The sequence below is a fragment of the Elephas maximus genome, chromosome 20 (genome assembly GCF_024166365.1).
Source record: "Elephas maximus indicus isolate mEleMax1 chromosome 20, mEleMax1 primary haplotype, whole genome shotgun sequence".
Taxonomy (NCBI): Eukaryota; Metazoa; Chordata; class Mammalia; order Proboscidea; family Elephantidae; genus Elephas; species Elephas maximus.
Genome location: NC_064838.1, coordinates 54391493 through 54412535, shown reverse-complemented (window position 1 = coordinate 54412535; position 21043 = coordinate 54391493). Strand labels below are relative to the sequence as shown.

At 39.2% G+C, this 21043-nt stretch overlaps 1 protein-coding gene across 4 annotated transcripts in view; it reads right to left on the bottom strand.

Annotated features, from left to right (window-relative positions):
* The window catches only part of RBM6 (RNA binding motif protein 6), a 106444-nt gene that overhangs the window by 43031 nt on the left and 42370 nt on the right, over positions 1-21043 (bottom strand). For 2 of the 4 annotated variants that reach the window (XM_049861755.1, XM_049861756.1), the window contains exon 6: positions 17805-17878. The exons of the other annotated variants lie outside the window; for them this stretch is intronic. In XM_049861755.1, coding sequence (XP_049717712.1) covers positions 17805-17878 — 74 coding nt within the window. The remainder of the gene's footprint in view (positions 1-17804; positions 17879-21043) is intronic. 4 annotated transcript variants of the gene reach the window in all.

The window sequence follows — 21043 nt, the reverse complement described above, 5'->3', positions numbered from 1 at the left end:
CAGTTCATAGTACACTTTGTATCTGGTGATCAACACTGCTTACCTCTCGGCATAAAGTTTTTCATTCTCCTTTTGTCTTTCTTCATTTTCAGCAGTGTTGAAGAACTCATCTGTTCTGTACTTTTACTGGTAAGAATTTCAGACAGAAGTGTGTGCATGTTACCACGGCCTCCACCAGACTGAGTGTAGCACAACTAGATGGTGTACCACCACTGACTGCTCTGACAGGGACAAGACAGGGTGCCAGACAGACCTGGAGAAAAATGTGGAACAAAATTCTAACTCAAAAAGAAGACCAGACTTGCCAGCCTGACAGAGGCTGGAGAAATCCTGAGAGTATGGCTCCCAGATACCCTTTCAGTCAGTAATGAAGTCACTCCTCAGGTTCACTCTTCAGCCAAAACAAGACTAAAGGGGCACACCAGCCCTGAGGCAAGGACTAGAAGGCAGAAGAAGACAGGAAAGCTGGTAATACTGAACCCCAGGTTGACAAGGGAGAGTGTTGACATGTCGTGGGGTTGTTAACCAATGTCATAAAACAACATGTACACTAACTGTTTAATGAGAAAGTAGTTTTGTTCTATAAACCTTCTTCTAAAGTACAACAAAAAAAAAATGAAAGAAATATGGGCATCTTATTTATTTTTTTATTGTCCTCTCACTTTAAAACGTAATCTCCATGAGTGTAGGACTGGGTTTTGTTCACTGCTAAAACCTCCATGCCTGGTCAACTGCTTAGAAAGTATTTGTTTTTGAATGAAGAATATATATCCTGGTATAGCCAATGTGATTTTAGGGTAGGGGGAGGTGGTAGATAAAGGAGTAAGGCTTTTAAAAATAAAGGGACTATTTTTTGGAGCAGTTTTAGGTCTACAGAAAAATTAAGTAGTTTCCATATACCACCTCTCCCCTTGCCCACTTTTTCCTCTATTATTAACATCTTTCATGGCTATGGTACATTTGTTACAACTGACGCTACAATTAGAGTTCATACTTTGCATTCTATAGTTCAGTGGGTTTTGACAAACGTATCATGTCATGTTACCACTATCACAGTTTCACTGTCCTAAAAATTCCCTATGCTTCACTAGCATCCACTGCTCTTTTTACCATCTCTAGGTTGTTGTTGTTAGTTGCTATCCAGTCAATTTTGACTCATGGTGATCCTGTGTATGCAGAACAGAACTGCTCTATAGGGTTTTCAAGACTGTGACCTTTCGGAAGCAGATCTCCAGGTCTGTCTTCCGAGGTGCTCCTGGGTGGCTTTGAATCGCCAACTTTTCAGCTAACAGTTGAGCACTTAACCGGTTGTACCGCCCAGGGACTCCTTACTATCTCCACGGTTTTGTCTGTTCCAGAATGTCATGTAACAATTGGAATCACGCAGCATGTAGCCTTTTCAGATTGGCTTATTTCACTTAAAAAAACCTAAGCCCAGTGCCGTCGAGTCGATTCCGACTCATAGCGACCCTATAGGACAGAGCAGAACTGCCCCATAGAGTTTTCAAGAAGCGCCTGGCGGATTCCAACTGCTGGCCCTTTGGTTAGCAGCCGTGGCACTTAACCACTACACCACCGGGGTTTCCTCTTTCATTTAGTAATATGCATTTATGATTTCTCTATGTCTTTTCATGGCTTAATAGCTCTTTTTTTTCCTCTATAATTTATTTGGTTTGTTATTGTTGAGAATATACAGCAAAACATACACCAAGTCAACAGTTTCGGCATGTACAATTTAGTAACAGTGATTATATTCTTCAAGTCGCGCAACCCTCGTGTTGCTGGTTAGAAGATCAGCAGTTCAAACCCACCAGCCGCTCCTTGGAAACCCTATGGGGCAGTTTTATTAGTATCACTATAAGTCAGAATTGACTTGACGGCGATGGGTTTGGTTTTTTCTTTTTTGCACTGCTGGTGGGAATGTAAAGGATGGTAAACATAAAATTACTGTATGACCCAGCAATTCCACTCCTAGGTATATACCCAAATGAACTGAAAGCTGGGGTTCAAATAAAACCTGGTGCATGAATGCTCATAGCTGCTCTATTCACAACAGCTAAAAGGTAGAAACAATCCAAGTGTTCATCAACAGATGAATGGATAATCAAAATCCAGTACATACATACAATGGAATATTATTCAGCCATAAAGAGAAATAAAATTCTGAAACATGCTACGACATGGATGAACCTTAGAAGCATTATGCGGAATGAAATAAGTCATATATAAAAGAAAAAATATTAAATGATATTACATGAAATATCTAGAATAGGCCATTGAAGAATGACAAAAGTTTATTAGTGGTTACAGGGTCTGGGAGGGAAGAATGAGGAGTGATTGTTTAAGAGATGCTGAGTTTCTGTTTGGGGTGATGGAAAACTGCTGGGAATGAACAGTGGTGATGATTACACAACACTGTGAATGTAAATAATGTCACTGAATTGCACATATAAAAATGGGTGAAATGGCAATTTTTTTGCTACATATATTTTACCACCAAAATCAACAACAACAAAAAGACTATGAAATAAACAGAAAGCTAAAGAATGAACTAGTTAAGCAGTGGAACAAAAGGTATAACAAATGACAATAAAAAAATCTCGTGTTCTTTCTGCCAGCCTCCAATTCTGTATCCCTGAGTTGCCACCTCATCCTTCCAGATGGCTTCCCTTCGCACATCCTTTATTTCTGTTGAAGGTATTATCATTCTCCTAATTCAAGAACTCTGAGAGTGGCCCTTGAATCTGCCTTCTCCTTTCTTCCTCCTGCCAAACCCTAATCCCCCAAATTCAATGTTTCCAAATCCCAGAGATTCTCTGCTCAAGTTCTCTTTCATACCTGACCTTTCCCTTCCGTATTTACTCCTACCCCCTGGTGCAAGCCGTCATCTCCTCACATTTCAACTGCTGCCCTAGATCCCAAGGGACCTCTTCCTCTGCAGTTTCTCCTCTCTAGTCAAGTTCACACATTAGCACAGGAGGAGCTTCCCTACTGTATCATTTTGATTTTTGTGTGGTTCACCCATGCCTTCGAATTAAAAACTAAATACATAGATTGGAGAGGGATGCTGGTAAGGAGTGAGCATCTTGGATCAGGTGGACACTTGAGACTATGTTGACATCTCCTCCCTGCATGGGAGATGAGAGGGTAGAGGAGGTTAGAGGCTGGCGAAACGGACACAAAAAGAGAGAGCAGAGGGAGGGCGTGGGCTGTCTCATTCGGGGGAGAGCAATTGGGAGTATGTAGCAAGGTGTATATAAGTTTTTGTGTGAGAGACTGACTTGATTTGTGAACTTTCACTTAAAGCACAAAAAAAAAAAAAAAACCTAAATACAAGGCCCTTGACAACCTAGTCTGGCGTACCTAGAATTTTCCAAGTCATTCCAATCACTACTTCCTAGGGTATGAGGACAAGAATCAGAGAGTAATTTGGAAGCTAAACTGCAAAACAAGAATATGTGGCCAGCTCTGCCAAAATAGAAATAGTAATTTGCTATAGAAAATTACAGGGTAAAGATCTAATAGAAATATCAGAATCTGGGAAGTCAGGAGGTTGTCCAGGTTGAGAGGATCAGAGCCTTCTACATTTGGCAGAGACTAAAAAGATTGCTAAGGGACTATGAAGAAGAAATGGAGTCAGAAGCCACTTTATTCAATATTTATTAATCCAGTTAAGTATGTATTTTAGTGTGTCATATGCTGCCAGGTACAATTCTAAACCTTATAACCAGTAAAGAAATAATGGTAGAAAAAAAAAAAAGTGAAAGTAGAAATAAAAAATGGGAGAAGGGGGGAAACAGTACCTGCTGTCATGAACCTTTCAGTGTAGTGACATTTAATGACATCTGGTGACCACATCTGCTTTATTGTACGTTTGCTTGTCATTACCTAGTCACCTTGCTGGGTTTAGCCATTTATTCCTTTATTTCATATCTCTCAGGGTTCCAATACAACCTTGAAATTACCTTTCCATGCCTGATAATGAAGAGCTCCCTTCATCCCATGCACCAAGGAAGAAAGGCTTATTTTCGTTGTCAGCTGCTGTTGAGTTGACTAAAACTAAGAGTGACTTTTTGTATAACAAAATGAACCGTTTCCCCATCCTGTGCCATATTCACGATTGTTGCTCTGTTTGAGTCCATTGTTGTTCCAACAAGGAAGGGCTACAAGGAATTTTCCTAGGCAATGCGCCCAAACTTATGCTCTCTGCTTTAAAGAGCTCCAGCTGAGCCTGGAATCTTGACAGGAGCAGATGTAAACTTGTCTCTGAGCTGAGACTCCCCCAGTTTCTAGGAAACCCAACATTTTATCTTGCACTGTTTGGATTCACAGTATACCGGAATCCGGTCAAAGAAAAAAAATGACCTTTTCCCTATTGCTTTAAACTATAAAATATCTCAGGAACTAGACAACACAGGCAATAACAGACACACAAGCAGAAACAATAAACGTGCCATTTAATGGCTGACTCTGAGCAAAAGAAACAACAAGAAGTAGCTCTTCAACTGTCAACTGCAAAACCTAGCCCTAGATATGCTCAAAATACAAATATCAAAGACTGATCCAGGTCTGGATAATCTAAGGCATCTTGTCAAAATAAACAAAACAATAACCAAAAAACCCCACAGCCCAAGGGAGAATTCAAAATGGCAATATGAATTTCTAAATCAGAACTGAAACCTGGAATTTCAAATGTCTGAGTACTCCATGTTTTTAATACCACATACCACTCCCATTTGAGCAAAGTTCCTGGTCAAAAACAGAAAGCTCCAGTATTTCCACTCCTAGGATTATGCCCAAGAGAACTGAAATATATGCATACACAAAAACTTGTACATGAATGTTCATACGCAGCGCTTTTCACAACAGCCAAAAGTGGAAACAATCCAATGCGATATATCTACACAAATTATTCAACTATAAAAAGGAAAGAAATACTGATTCATATTACAACATGGATGAACTTTGAAAACATTACACTAAGTGAAAGAGGCCAGTCTCACAGACACACAGGCACTGTATGATTGCATTACATGAAATATCCAAAAGAGGCAAATCTATAGAGACAGAAAGTAGATTAGCAGTTGTCTGGTGCTTCTGTTGTGTGTGGGGTCACCCTGACCTCAGTAGGAGGCTAACTCTAGCACAGCTAACAACAAAGGGCTAAGGGTGGAGGGTGGAGGGAAATGTGAAGTAACTGATAATGGGTTCCAGGCTTCTTCCGGGGGTGATGAAAATGTTCTGGATTTAAGACGGTGATCATAGTTGCACAATTTTGTGAATAAACCGAAAACCAAATTATACTTCAAATAAAACAAACAAACTAAAAAAGCTTTCAGGTCTGAAAGATCACTGCCAAAGCAGACATTTAGTTATGTCATTCCTTCCTCTCTGCCATACCCTGGCCCAGATGAGCCCCATTTAACCTGCCCCCCTCAAAGTCACTTAGTGAGCCTTTTCTATAACTGTGCATACCACTACCACATTCACGTTCCCTATCACTCCTCAATTCTGCTCAAAGCTCTAGTTCTCAATTACCATATACACCAAAAAATAAAAGGGCTCTGAATAGAGGGGTACATCCATTTTCCTGCTTGACCACCTGGAATGAATAAACTTTTAGGGATAGGAATAAAACAGTTAAATGTCTCCTTGTATTTAATTTATTAATTGGTCTTATCCATTTAAATTACAAAATAAAATAATTGGTCTTAATTACTGCTGTATTCCCAATGCCTACACACTGGCAGGCACATAAACACAGTAAAAAATAATAGCTATTGAATGATCGTATTTAGGCAGCAATCAATAAAAGCTTGAACTACTAGATGACATGTTAAAGATACACACCAAATTCAACAAGTCCACTCACAGGTGTATATTAACAGAAATGAGTACACCTATTCACCAAAGAAAATAACAATTTTGACAGTAGCATCATTTGAAATAGTTCCAAATGGAAAATAACACATGTCCATCATGGTCCAACATTAGAACCAATGAATCAGTTGTGGTATATTCCTACCCTGGGAAACTGTACAGCAATGTAAATGAAAATACTGCACTTACACCAGAATGAATCTCAAAAACGATACTAAGTATAAACGTCATATACAAATGTGATTCTATTTATGTAAGTCATATAAAAACTGTGGTTCTACTTACATAAGGCTCAAAAGCAAGTCAAAGGACTCTTTGGAGAGTAGCACCTTTGGGAAGAATGGAAAGGATAACAACTAGGAGGGCAGGAAGGGCTTCTGGAGAACTGGCAATGTTCTGTTTCTTGATACAGTATGCTCACTTTGTGATAATTCAACGAGCAGTACACTATGGTCTGTGCTCTTTCTAGTATGTATACAACACTTCAAAAGAAAAATAATTTAGAAATATTGTTCTTTTCCATGTGTATACTCCTTGAGACTATTTTATTCAAGCTCTTCACATGCTGCTTTGTCATCAGGACTATCATCTGTAGACCCATTTTAGGTCATCTAGCAATTTTCTAGAGCACGTCACTTTAATTCCCACCTAAGTTGCTTACAGTACAGCACGTTTTGAATCTGTGAATAATCCCATTCATTGTGGAGATGTTTATCCTAAGGCATAAGTACCTTTTGACATTGTATTATGATAGCCAACTCTTTTATTGGTCCTTTAAGTGAATCTGAGTACTTGTTTTATTAAAATGTCATCCAACATTTTATTTGTGAGATTATAACCCCAGAATAATTACAGAAATGGTGTTAAATTTCTTTGCCCCCCCCCCCCCTTTTTAACAGGTTTATAAAGTTGACTTCTATAACCATTCAAAGCTAGCGTGGATTGAGGTCACTGACTAATGTATCGTCCTCAAATAACAGTTTGTGGTTCAAAATAAGTAACTGAGAAAACGCTCTAGAATAGCAAAGACTTTATAAAAACTTGGAAAAAAAATTCTCTTTGATGGATAAATTTTTGTAAAGTTCATCTCATATTCAGGTAATGTATTTATTTTCAACAATTCAAAGAGCTGTAACTTAAGACTAGACAGGCTGACTAAGGTGTCATGGTTTCTTCACTTTTGGTTCAACATATTTTAAGAACTTTATGTTACCCGTTGCTGTTGAGTTGATTTCGACTCATAGCAACCCTAGCAAGTTGAATATATATTAATAAATACAAATAGCTAGTAATCAAATGTAAAAATATTCTACCTCACTAATAACCTAAGACAAACAGGCAAGTTAAAACATTCCCTTCTTCACCAGACTGGCAATATTTAAAAAAAATTATAACATATTTCAAACAGACAGAAAAGTAGAGACTACAGCAACAAATACTCATGTACCATTATACAGTACAAGTATTTTGTTAAATAACACTTGGCACTGGTTGCGATGCTGGAAAGACAGGTACTCTAAAACAACGCTGATGAAACGAGTCAATCAGGAAATTTCTTGATGGCAATTTGACTACATTTATGAAGTCATAAAAATATGCTACCTCTCAATCTTGCAAGTCTACTTTGAGGAATTAATTCTAAAGACGTAATTAAGGATGTCTGACTATTTAGCTACAAGGACATTCACCACAACATTGTTTAAAATAGTAAAGAAATAACCTCAAAATGTCAAATGAAGAACTAGTTAAATAAAGCATGGTAATCTATACTATGGAGCATTATAGAGATATTAAAAGTGATGTGATAAAATATATTTAATGACAAGGAAACACTTCTACAATATTTGAAGTGAAAAGGTTATAAATCATTTGTGTAGACTGTCTTATTTTGTAAATATATAGACTACAGGTGATATATACATAGAAAAATCAGGAAAGCTATACATCAAAGTGGTAGCAGCACAGAGTTTTTTTTTAAACCTGTATTTTCCCCTTTATCTACAGTAGAACGAATAACATAACCACATCGAAGAGTGGGTAGGGTGGTAAAGGAGTAACCTGAATAACTTTGGAAAATGATATTCTGACTATATATTCTAAGGCTTAAGAGCAAAAGGTTGCAGTTCGAATCCACCAACCACTCCTGGGAAACCCTACAGGGCGGTTCTATACTTTGTCCTATAGAGTCGCTATGAGTCAGAATTGATTCAACAACAACGAGTTATTCTAAGGCTAAAGACAAAAACCCATTGTTCAGCTAAATTCAACTCATGGTGAACCCATGTGTTACAGAGTAAAACTGCGCTCCACAGGATTATCTTGGCTGTAATCTTTATGGAAACAGATTGCCAGGCCTTTCTTCTATGGTTCTGCTGGGTGAGTTCGAACCGTCACCCTTTTTAGTTAATACCCAGAAGGCAAACCATCTGTGCCACAGAGGGACCTTAAGACAAAAGAACTATAAACTATACCCAAATACTGTACTCTAGTTTTTCATAGGGGTATGAATTAACAATTCTGAAACAATGTATACTCTAGGATTGAGCAAATAAGTATATTGTGGATGTGAGCTAGGTTTTTCACCGTTGGAGAAAGGAATTAAATAAGGAAACAGGGAAAGCCAGAATGAATTCTGTGGTGTCAGACTGGAATTGGAGATACCAGTATGAAATTGTGGCTTTTAGTATATACAGGTAGTCCCCAACTTGTAACAGGGGTCTGTTCCAACAACTCCATCATAAGTCAGTTCTGTCGTAAGTCAAATACCAGCTTTTTTTGTTTTCATTATTATTGCCTTTCATTACTAATATCTTTACAAATCCGATCTTTATTTTTTGGGGAAGTTGGCGTGAGAACAATAACATCGGCAAATCACATGCTGCCAACACTGTATGTAGTACATATTAACGATAAGATTAAAAAAAAAAAGATGGTCATAAGTGCAGTTCACCATAACTCAAATATGTCAGTAAGTCAGGGACTACCTGTATATACACACATACACAGATACAGACACAGGTTTAAGCATGTATATGTGTATATATATATTTCTTGTTCTGTCCACTGAGAGAACCTAGGAACAATGACACCCCTGTAGCAATCAGTATACCTAGTATCATCAGATCTTGATTTCTAAGTATCATTCTCCAACAAAAGGAACCTAGGATCTATGGAAAAATGGCTGACTTAAGGACTGGAGCAGGGAAAATACAGAATGAGTCTGGAACAGCTTGTGGTGCCAGAAGTAAGGAAATGCTTTAAACAAAGAAAGATGGAGGTATGCTACCAGGACTCAGCAGCTAATTTAAAGACACCCAATGGCCAAATTTAGGACAATTTTAGTAACAGAATACATAATGATAGTAATGGGTTACATTCTGTCTTAGTCACCTACTGCTGCTATAACAGAAATACCACAAGTGGATGGCTTTAACAAAGAGAAGTTTATTCTCTCACAGTCCGGTAGGCTAGAAGTCTGAATTCTAGGTGCCAACTCCAGGGGAGGGTTTTCTCTCTCTGTCGGCTCTGGAGGAAGGTCCTTGTCATCAGTCTTCCCTTGGTCTGGGAGCATCTCAGAGCAGGAACCTCAGGTCCAAAGGAGGCACTCTGTTCCCGGTACTGCTTTCTTGGTGGTATCAGGTTCCCATGTCTCTCTTCTCGCTTCTCTATTTTATATCTCAAAAGAGACTGGCTTCCAAGACACTATCTAGTCTTGTAGACCTCATCAATAGAACTGCCACTAATCTACATAGTGATAGGATTTACAACGTATAGAGATATCACATCAGAAGATAAAAATGGTAGACAATCATACAAGAAAATCAAAACCTAGCCAAGTTGACAGATATTTTTGAGGAACACAACTCAATCCAGGATACAAACCATAGAGTAAAAATTCATTAATCTACACTGGTACAAATAACTAACTAAAAATATAACGGAGAAGGGACAGCTCTTGCTTATGGAAGAACTCCAAAAAATGTAGAAGGAATGATGGAAATAGAAAGTCACCATCAGATAAATCCTACAGTAATACCTGTTACAGGCAAGAATCATCAACGGATGCTAGAATTATTAAGTAAAAAAGGTATGTTGAGAAATAGGATATTTTCATAATCTCAAAGCCAGATCAGAAGGTATTTATTAATTACAAAGAAGAAAATAATAACTTTACAGTGGAGAAATCTGGGAGACACCACCTTAACAGAGTGATTAAAGTTAACAGCAATGAACACGAACAGAACCATGTGCCACCTGATGATGTATCGGGAAAGCCATAACATCACTCCTGTGGTATTCTTGCCCAAAACGCATAACTGGAATCTAATTATGAGGAAACATCAGACAAACCCAAACTGAGAGACATCCTACAAAATAACGGCCAATACTGTTCAGAAGTGCCAAGGTCATGAAAAACAAAGACAGACTGAGGAACTGTCACAGAAAATGGAGACATGACAACTAAATGCAATATGTTATTCCAGATTGGATTCTGGACCAGAAAAAGAACATTACTGGGGCAATAGGAAAAATTTGGGAAAGTTCTGTCAATTAAATAATATTAGATCAATGATAATTTCCTGATTTTGATAACTGTACTATGAAGCATAAGAACGAAAGAGATATGCGATTCTTTCTACTATTTTTGTGCATTTTTAAAGGCAAATTATCTCAAAATGAAAAGTCTTAAAATAATTAAAAAATTTTAAGTAGTTATGTCCCACTAGAACATTAAGAGACATGTTCATTTTACTCATTAATAAATGCATACCACCTAGCCAAGGGCCTCGCACAGAGGAGGTGCTTAGCATTTACTGTATCACAAAAAAATGAGTTGGTTTTCATCCTTCCAATGTGATTCCAGACAGACCAATCAGTATGACACAGCATTCCATGACAATGTAGGTTTCATTTATAGCAAAGCACTACTATATTGAGATAAAATATATGTTTCTTTTACCAATCCCAATCACATGGCTCTGTGAAACCTTCCTCTAAAATAAAACCCATGAAAAGATCTTCCAACAGAGACTTCAAATGTTTAATACACTACAGCCAGGGCTGTGAAAACCAGCACCCACATTTAAGGATGTCCCTAGAAAAGTATCTGACATGTGAAGTACCATCTGTTTTGAGAAATCCCAACTTGTTTGATTTTTCCAGTAACTGCTACCCAATGTGTAGGATCTGCTGACCCCCACCCACCCTCATCTGCTAGATAGTAGGCTACCTTAATGATTATCTCAGACTGATTACAATCTGACACCTTTGCCTATTTAAGGAATCTTATTTTGGTTCATACATCAAACCAATCTCATTTTAAAGCTTCTACTCCAAGGGCAGAGGCCAGGCTGTGACTCTGATAGTCTGGGGGGTTAGCAGGAGCTGTGTTCTCCACTCTCACTACACTCCCAACCCCACTACCACTTCCCCCTGTGCTGGGACCAAGAGAAAGGTGAGGAGACAGACAATTCATTATAAGATAATCCATGGTAAACTGAGTCATCCTCTCTTGGTCTAACCACAACTCTTGTCCTCTTACACCAGGGTTTTTCAATCTCAACACTACTGACATTTTGAGCTGGATAATTCTTTGTTGTGGGAGCTGTCCTGTGCATTGTCGGATGTTTAGCAGCCTCCCTGGCCTCTACCCACTAGATACCAGTAGCACGCCTTCCCAGGTATAAAAACCAAAATGCTCCAGACACTACCAAATGTCTGATGGTAGAGGAGAGGGGGAAGAAGATGTCAGAATCCCCCTCCCCCATAAGAACTACTGCCACCATCTAAAATCATTACCAAAAAAAAATTAAATGAGCCCCTGATTGGATACAAGAGAGCCACCCAAAGCAGAGCTGCCACTTGCCAGGCATCTCTCAGTCCTCAGCCCAGGAAAAGGAGGACCTGGTACAACGAAGCTGAGACCAGTGTTATCAAACCACATTTTACTACATGCTAACCTGTGCCAAGCACTTTACATGCATTATGTACTTTAACCTCATAACTGCTCTGAGGTAGATACTATGATTATCCTCATTTTACGGATGAGGAAACTTAGACTAAGAAGTTACAAAAAAGCTAGGAACTAATGAAGCTGGGTTGCTAAACCTTTCTGTGCTCCCAACCCTATACTGTCTGGAGGTATACATAGGTTATGCAAAAATATGATTGATTCACAAACTGAATCACATTTTTGCATAACCCCCGAGCAAGTTAACTAGAATTACACCTATTCTGCATCCTTTTTCAATAACCATCTGTAATCAAGTTCCAAAAGGCCAGACTATGAAAATTAACACTACACACAACCCGTTTTTATACAAAGTCAATCATTAACTAAAAATACAAGCTGAAAGAAGAACGTGACATTATCAAAGCACAAGGTTAAAATATATAGGCACATTTCCAATTAGCACAAATTAAGAACCAAATTATCCAACTCACAGAAATGAACCATGGTTTATGTATGATAAAAATAATTATAAACGTCATCGTAAGAGGTATGTTGGAAGGTCTCCTTAAAACTGTCAAATGATAAATCTTTATTTGAATCCAGTTTAGAGCACGTCTTATAATTACCGCAGAGAAGCTTTGCCAGAGGCTTGGTATCAGAGCTTGGGGTTTCAAAGTCACAAGCTAGGCTTCCAGTGTGGTCTAATCGCACTCCATGCCCCACGTGTGGTGCTGTCTGTCTCCTCTTTCTCTTAAGAGATCCTCTCTTAGTGTTAAGATTTGTAGACTAAGGCAAAAGAAATCCCTAAAGAGGCCTGAAAGCAGTCCCCTGACAGTACAAGTCAACAGTTTAAATGAGAAGTATTGTCGATACAACCCCTCTCCACACACTCCCACCAAATCCTCTTTCAGCTGCATGCTCCCTGAAGCCAAGATCGGAGTTGCTGTAACTTGAAACTCTGTTGCAGTTAGGTGAGATGTCATGATAATAACAAGCATATATTCAACATTCATTGTGTGCTAGACTCAGTTCTAACCACTTTAAATTTAATCCCCAGAGGTATGTGAGGACACAGACACAGAGAGGTTAAGCCTCTTGGCCAAGTTACACAGTTAGCAGGTGGTAACAGAGCAGGGATGCAACCCCAGGCGCACTGCCTCCAGAGCCCTGAGTTTAACTATGTTATACTGCATCATGCACAGTCATTTGCTGGATGGATAACTAAACTGCACAATCAAATCATCAGTCCTTAAAATCATCTTCAATCCTCCTGAATATCCCAACTCTCCCGTGAGTGAGATCTTCAATAGCCCTTTGCGAGCGCTCATTTTCTAATGCATTTTCCTTTGTTTCCCACCAATGTCTCTACTGAGAGCAATCAGAAAGAGGTACTGAAATGGAAGTTTCCAAGAAGAATGGCATAAGTCAAGCCACAAGTTACACAAGTGAGCTCTGGCCAGGATGCCACTTCTCCTCAGTGAAGTAATTTTGGAATAAGTGTTGTTCAGGCAACACTACAACCTTGTACGTATTTATAAAGATTACTGGTTTTTGTTACTTGGAATGCATACAACTTAAGTACTGAAGTATTTCATACAGCCTTATGTCATTATTACCAACTTGAGTAAGTTTCCAACAAACTGGGTCTTCATCCAGTTTTTCCACTATGGCCTCACAAATAGTCTTCCTATCCCCAAGAACATAAGTTTTCCCTATTGCTCCAATTTTAATCACAAGGATAAACCACACTTAAGATTTGGCTTCCTTCACATAACTTCACAAACATCCTGCCAATTCTGGTATCTTCAATAATCCAAACTCTCTTAACTTTGCTAACACAAAAAACACCACTTCATAAAACTTCATGAATATTCCACAGCCTGCATTCCCCATATCAGCTAAAAGCCAGTGTGTGAAAGAATTTTCATGTTAAGTGTTAACAGTATCCTTTTCTTTGTACTTTGTAATGTCAGTCCGATTTTGTCACAATCAACTCAGCCTTAGCTAAAGAAGACCACTGATGCCAAGCAAGCTGAGTAAAAATTCCAGAGAAATGAATCCTTCTCCTAGAGCTATCTTTCAGGAGGGCATTTTAGTGAATACTTAGCCAATTAGGAGGAAGCAACAAACAGCAACCCTGCAAATTTAAGAATGAAGTAGGAGAAAATAAAATGCCTCATACCTGCAGACTGAATGGCAATAGCATGAGAGAGCCAGCCTAGTACTCACAGCTGGGCAACCACTGAAAGGAATTGATAGTCTAATAAAAAAAAAATAGAATACTTCTATTTCTCTCACCATTTCTAATCCCAGTACAACGGCACACACAGAGAAAAGGAGATGATATTCACCTTCAATCCCCAAGGACTGGACAACAAAGAAGAATGCCAAGGGCATACAACACTACTAGAAATACTTTAGGGTACAAAGAAAGGCTCTGCTTCACACCATTCACTGGCTGTCCCCTTCTCCTGGTCAGAGATGGTGTACATATGATCTGACAGGCCTCTGTTGGAAATACTTCCCCCAGACAGACAGCTGCTGGCTAAGTGATGCCCTGATGGTTCTCCCTGGCCACAATGCTCAGTACTGATACCTCCAAACAGGTGCTGGGAAAGGGCTGGAGGGGCCTCAGTTACTGTCCCAAGCAACCTCACTAAAGCATACACGACCCACAATATTTAATGAACCAAGCCAGCAGGAGGCTCTTTCATTCCCTTCCCACTAGACCTCCAAGTATCAGTCAATAATAAAGATATATACACATTACGAGTCACGATAACAAAGAGTTATGAAAAAAACCAACCCAAAAGCATTCAAAAGAAACCTCCTCATACGTATACACACAATCATGTAGACTCAACTCCACGGTGCCCAGTAAATCCTGACAACTGGGAATCTGTACCAATTTGGCCTGAAGAATGTGGAGAATGTGAAAGGAAAACTTGGAGGGGAAGGAAAATGGGTGAATAGACTGACAACCATCTTCCACAAAAACTTGCTTTATTTACTCTGCGGAGTCAGGGCTTCTTGCCTCACGTTCTTATGTCTCTCCTAAGATTCTGAACTACTTTGTAGTAGGGAGTTTGATCTACATCCATTTCCTTAAAGAAGTAGTTTTCATAAACTCCAGATGTAAAAATACATTTATTTTCCTAGAATTATGACTGGAAATTACTTGCCACAGTGGAGGGGGAGGAGACAATCATTTAATTTCAAGTGTTGTACATATATTATTCACCAAAAGTCGCTGCTCAAATGTACTGTCATTTCTCAAGAAGCTTTGCGAACTACCCTGTCTAAAACTGCCCCTCATCACATATTCTCTCAATACTTTGCTTCATTTTCTTTACAGCATTTAGCACTATAATATATTGTATTACTTTTAATTTTCTACTTGCTTTTGACCTGTCTTTTCCCGTTAAAACAAAAGTTATACAATCTGTTTTGTCTGCTGTTATATCCCCAGCACCCAGAAAGATACTGGCACACAGCAGGTACTCATGAATAAATAGTCTCACTGAATCCACACCAGAATCCCATGAAGAAGGTACCAGCATTATCCCTCTTACAGAGGGAACTGAGGTTGAAGGAGGTTAAAAAAAAAAAAAAAAAAAACTTGCTAGAGGTAATCCAGGTAGGAAGTAACATCTGATGCCAGAATCTGCACTCTTCTTTTCTATGCTATACTATCAAAGTACAAAAATTTTCCCAGATTAACATGATGAAAATATTCTGGAAATGGTGACAGTTACGCAACACTACGAATGTACTTAATGTCACTCAACTATATGCTTAAAACTGGATAAAACAACATTATTTTGTGCATATTTTACTACAAAAGAAAACAATTTCCCTGGAGATCCCCATTCTCAAAAATTCTTCCCATCAAAAAGATTTACACATGCCCTGAGTTGTGCTAAAGATTATTAAGAGAATGCTTAATGGATCACGAAGTCTGTGCAGTTCTGCAAGAGTGGTTCTGTTGTATGGCAATGCTAGCAGTGTGCCCTCTGTCCCATGGCCAGGGGGAGAATAAAAATCTAGAAAATGGGGTTGACTCAATAAGAATAAGGATATGTAAGGTGTCTTATTAAGGAATAACTCCAGGGGACACTGAAAATGAGGGCAGACAAAAACTCGTTTATTTGAGAGAACACCCTATGTGATCCATCAGTACCATATAAGCTGTCATCTTTCTTGGTCTGAGATTATAAAGTCCTAGAAGGTAGGGACTGTCTCTTACTTGTACTCTTGCAGAGAGTGCCACATGGTACCCTATGCATGAGGATGGCTACTTGTTGTAAAACTCTCTATCTCACACCTGGAAGAATTCCGGCCCCGTTTCTGCTTTGTTCTCATGTCCCATTCACTGGGCAAGGACCACGCATCAGGAATGTCTATAAGTCACTCTGTCTCCACTGCTTGAGTAAATGAGCATTTGCCCAGATGTGGCTCCAGGAGAAGACCTGCCTAAGGATAGCCTTGCTTTTAAAGAAGGCTGCCAAAGTTCTTTGTAAGACCACTCTCTAGAGGGAGGGATACTTTAGGCAAGATTTTTCACTGGGGTGGAGGGAAAGGGCAGTTAAGAGGTAGTACTGGTGTTTGGCTCTTCTATTTATGTTTCCACCACTCACAGTATTTAGTAAAGTGGCATAGGCCTTAATGACCTTTAACTGATAAGAACAAGATGCTTAAGAATTAAATGAACACTCTCAAATTAGGACAGATTGTCAGAATGGAATCAGTTACAGGCATACAGATTGGGATCTTCATTCTTCTCTCCAAAGTTGGCAGGCAGCACAGTTTCTGGCACATAATTAGTGTTTGTTAAACGACTGACTCAGTGTACACTGCGTAAATCAGTCTACGAGAAGCCCACCAAATCAAAGGGCTGTGGTCCCAACCCAAACACTCCCTGAGGACATGGCAGTGTTTATAATACCAACAATAGCTATGGATTCATCAAAGTTTCCTCTAATTAGTGCTTGCTCCCAACACACTGACAGCATGTCATCTCCATGCCCATAAGGGGAGAACATAGCCAAAGGATAGAAAAGGGCATTAAGCTACAGAAGAGGAAGAGTTTTCAAGTAATACTGCTCTTCTCTGGCAGAGCCTTCTTTTGAGACTCTGGCTCACTGCATTCACACTGTTAAGTACAGGCAGTAGATACATAAAAATGCAACTATATCACTAAGCTTCCTTTTCTACCTTACAGATAGAGAAATGAAAGCAACAGAGAGAAAACTAATTTTTCAATGGGAACACCACGACAAGAAGGATTCTATCCATTTAGTAATTCTTCTCCCGCAACTACCAGGCAGGGTTTAATAAAAGACCCAGATGAGAGGACTAGTGGCAAGCTGAATACCTCTAGATGGTTCAAACATAAGAAGAGATTCAGATTCACCAGCACTGACTATATGCAGCCAAGGACTTGAGTACACAACTCCAATTGGCAAAGAACAATAATAAATGCAATAGACACAAGCAATCTGCATCTCTCTCCTCCCTCATGGCCCTCTTGTGAAAGTGGCACACACAGGCAGGACCTGAGTGCCATGGGAGTTGCCATCAGTGGTCTTCAACCTACGTTTGGGTGTGAGTATCAAGCTAGAATCCCTGTGCCAGGCAGCTCCTTGGGTCACAGTCAAAGATCATTCTTTGCATCCCCAAGGGAAGCACTCCAGATCTGTCATTTTTTTCCCATCTATTGTCTTTGGAATCTAGTCCAACTGCAATTGGGCTCTAGTTTTAAATATACACTCTGTACCCATTAACCCTTCCATAAGAGAAACCTTCCCAGCCTCTTTTAAGTTTCTCCTCACAACCACTTTTTGGTTGGACTGTGGTATGCTCCAAAGACAGATTTCTCCTACCTTTCCAAAGTGATATCATTTGAAACCTCCCCTCCCCATACATAAAAAAAATATCCTTCCAGCATCATTTGACCGAAGTATAAAGCAACCTGGTTGGCCTCCATGCATCCGATGGCATCTTCCAAGAGTGAAAACTCCACGCAGACATAGCCATAGTCGTAACCTGGGGACAGCATTTAAATACAGACGGGAGTGGTGTTAGTGCCTTGCAAACACAAAAGATACACTTAAATCCCCTGCCTCTGAACCCCTTAAACACAAGCCCTCCCAACTAGCCCCTCCCTCCCCTACACTAGGCAAAGCTGCTACCCCAAATAGAAAAAAACAATGAAGAAAGTCTGGATGTTTCTGGACTTTGAGATTTATTCCAAAATGACTTTTTCTATAAACCAGGAAGATCCTTTGCCCTCTTTTAGCACTGATGATCCAGCGAGGGTGGCCCAGAATTGAGTAATCCCACAGAAAGTTCAAGTGGGGACCCAAAACATTTTAATCATGGGCTGAATCTTCTGGAAAAACAGAGTCAATAAGAGCAGGAAAGTATCTGGAAAAAAGCATATCCTGAGAGAAGAGGGAGAAACAATTTATCCCAAAGCTATGCTAACAGAGTCACCACTTTTTAAGCAGAAACCACCTTCAAAGACAGAAGTGCTGATACACTGAGGCAACTATTCTGTTTGGATACCACAGGAGGCTTCTGGTTGGCAGGGGACAGACCATTTCAGGTCTCCTCTTTTTTTCCTCATTTCAACTCAAGTCATAAGCCAGCTAAAATCTTTATGAAAGGAAGAAGGTGTAAAAGCATGATTAAGTACAAATATTTGGGTCCAAAATTGTGCTTATGCACAAGGACTGGTGGCGGGGTAGGCTGGGATACAGCAGTTGTTAGCAATGAACCCACATTCAAAAACTGTACATACCATTAGAGTTATAAAATACCTTCACCTCTCTCCCAAGCAATGTCATTTGCAGCACAGGCTGCAGCTCTCACAACCCATGAGAACGGGAGGTCATGGAATTTATAGCCTGCTGAACTCCGACACTAACCCATCCTATAATTTCCCTGATACTGCCCCTACACTACTACAAAATCAGACTTGTCAATGCAATGCTGCACAAGTGGCTTCCATCCTTTCTCCACTGCCTCATAGGATAAAGAACCTTACTAAGAGTGACACTGTGCAAACGAAAAACAAGAAAAAAAGTGTGATTCGTCCAAAACTTAGGGAAAGAGAAACAACACAAAACCTATGACAATTCTGAGCACAAAGTACATAAAATAGGAAACTGGAATCACTCAATCAAGGTATCAAAAACAAACAAACACCAAATCCATTGCCACTGAGTCAATTCCAAGTCATAGCGACCCTATAGGGCAGAGTAGAACTGCCCCATAGGGTTTCCAAGGCTATAAATCTTTATGGAAGCAGGCTGTCACATCTTTCTCCCACAAAGTGGCTGGTGGGTTTGAACCACCAACCTTCTGGTTAGCAGCCAAGTGCTTTACCACTGTGCCAGCAGGGCTCCCTTAAGACATCAAAGCCCCTCCCCAAAAAACTAAAAACACAGCAATAAAAAACATAAACTTAAAAAAAAAAAGTTGGTGAATAGGCTGGATTTCTTGCTCACATGAAATGAATGGTCTGAAATGTCCTTATTACATCGTAATCTTTGACTTTAAGACCTGTTAAATACTCTTAAATTCCTTACGGAATGTTACAATTATATACGCTGATCCTTACTTTGAGTCTTAGGAACTGATTGGGGAAAAGAAATGAAGGCCACTAGAAATCTCAGCACCACCTTAGGCTGACCAATTTTCTATCCTAGTTTCACAACTCTGACCAGCATGGATTAAAAGTAATTCCTCCAACTTCTGTTTAAATTTACCACAGGATCAGTCTATTTGAAAAATTAAAACTACATTAGAGAGACGGCATACTTATTTGTATATACCCTACTAACAATGGAAACTGTTTTGCCACTAACTGCTTTCAAGTGAATTTTCTTGTATCAACTCTGAACATCTGATACATAAATTTTATAAACCACTCAGAATGTTCTTGGCAAACACTGTAGAACAGCAGAAGCAACTAATATGCCTTTCATCACCAAATATCTACTGCAAATACTCAAATACATGTGCACAATCAGAAAGGGCTAGCCCAGAGCAATGGGCCAACTATCTCAAAGGAATGTCCAGGTGTGTGGAAAGAAACCCTCTCCATAGTTGCCAAATGAAAAATACAGGGAACTAATACCAAGGTGGCAAAGCCCTGAATTTCCTTTCTGTGCTTAAAGAAGTACCTACAGTGGCTCAGAGGAACCTACAGAATCTATGGACAGAGGTGGAGAAGATTCACGATAACACTCATACTTCGCTCAAGGACAGACTTTGATACTAAACGCACCGGAAGGGAAAGGATACAGTCTACAGAAAACATTAAGAGCATTTGACAGCATCTCTGTACATCAACTCTGCAGTACTATATGTTAACAAGGCGCTTCCGATTCAATATGAAGCTCACAAGCTGAACACTCAAATTTCTTTTGCCTGGAACTTAGTTATCAAACAAGAACAGAAATTTAAGGTTAAATTCTAATGCCCAAAAGTTTTTTTTTTAAAGGACCCAATCTTGATCCCAGGCATTCTGTGTGTTCGAAACTCATGGTTTACAGTAAGGATTTTCAGTAATGGCCAACATACAATATTAATGATGCTAAGTAACATTTATATAGCAGTTGCTGGTATGAGGCTTTATTTTAAATACATATGTTAATTTAATCCTCAAAACCACCTCATGAGGTACATACTATTAACCCCATTTTACCCATAGTGAAGCAGGCAAAGAAAGAATAACTAATTTGTTCAAAGTCACCTCAACGGTAAGTAGCAAAACTAGACTTCAAACCCAGGCAGTCCAGATCCAAATTAATGCTACTAACGACTACGCTGTACAGCCTTCTCCCCATTTACCAAGATCTTGGGCTCATTTAAGTAGTCTGAATTCCACACTCAACAGAGCCCAATTACTATGTAATTGGGTCTCACAAGCCTGAGTACAGCCAAAAACACGTCTATAGTTAAGAAGTATTGAAATTAGTAGCATGACAGTTCTAAATATTTCCTATTCTAAAATACCCATGGCAAAACCATTACGAGTGGGTCCAAGCAGGCAAGTTAGAAAGCATTTACTGTTTGGGCTGACTATACCGGCTAAAAAAATTCTTCTGAAAAGACAATAACTAAAAAGTCTTGTAGTAAAGGATGGTTATAAAAAATTATGGAGCAATATGGAAAGATACTTGATACAGTATATTTTAAAGC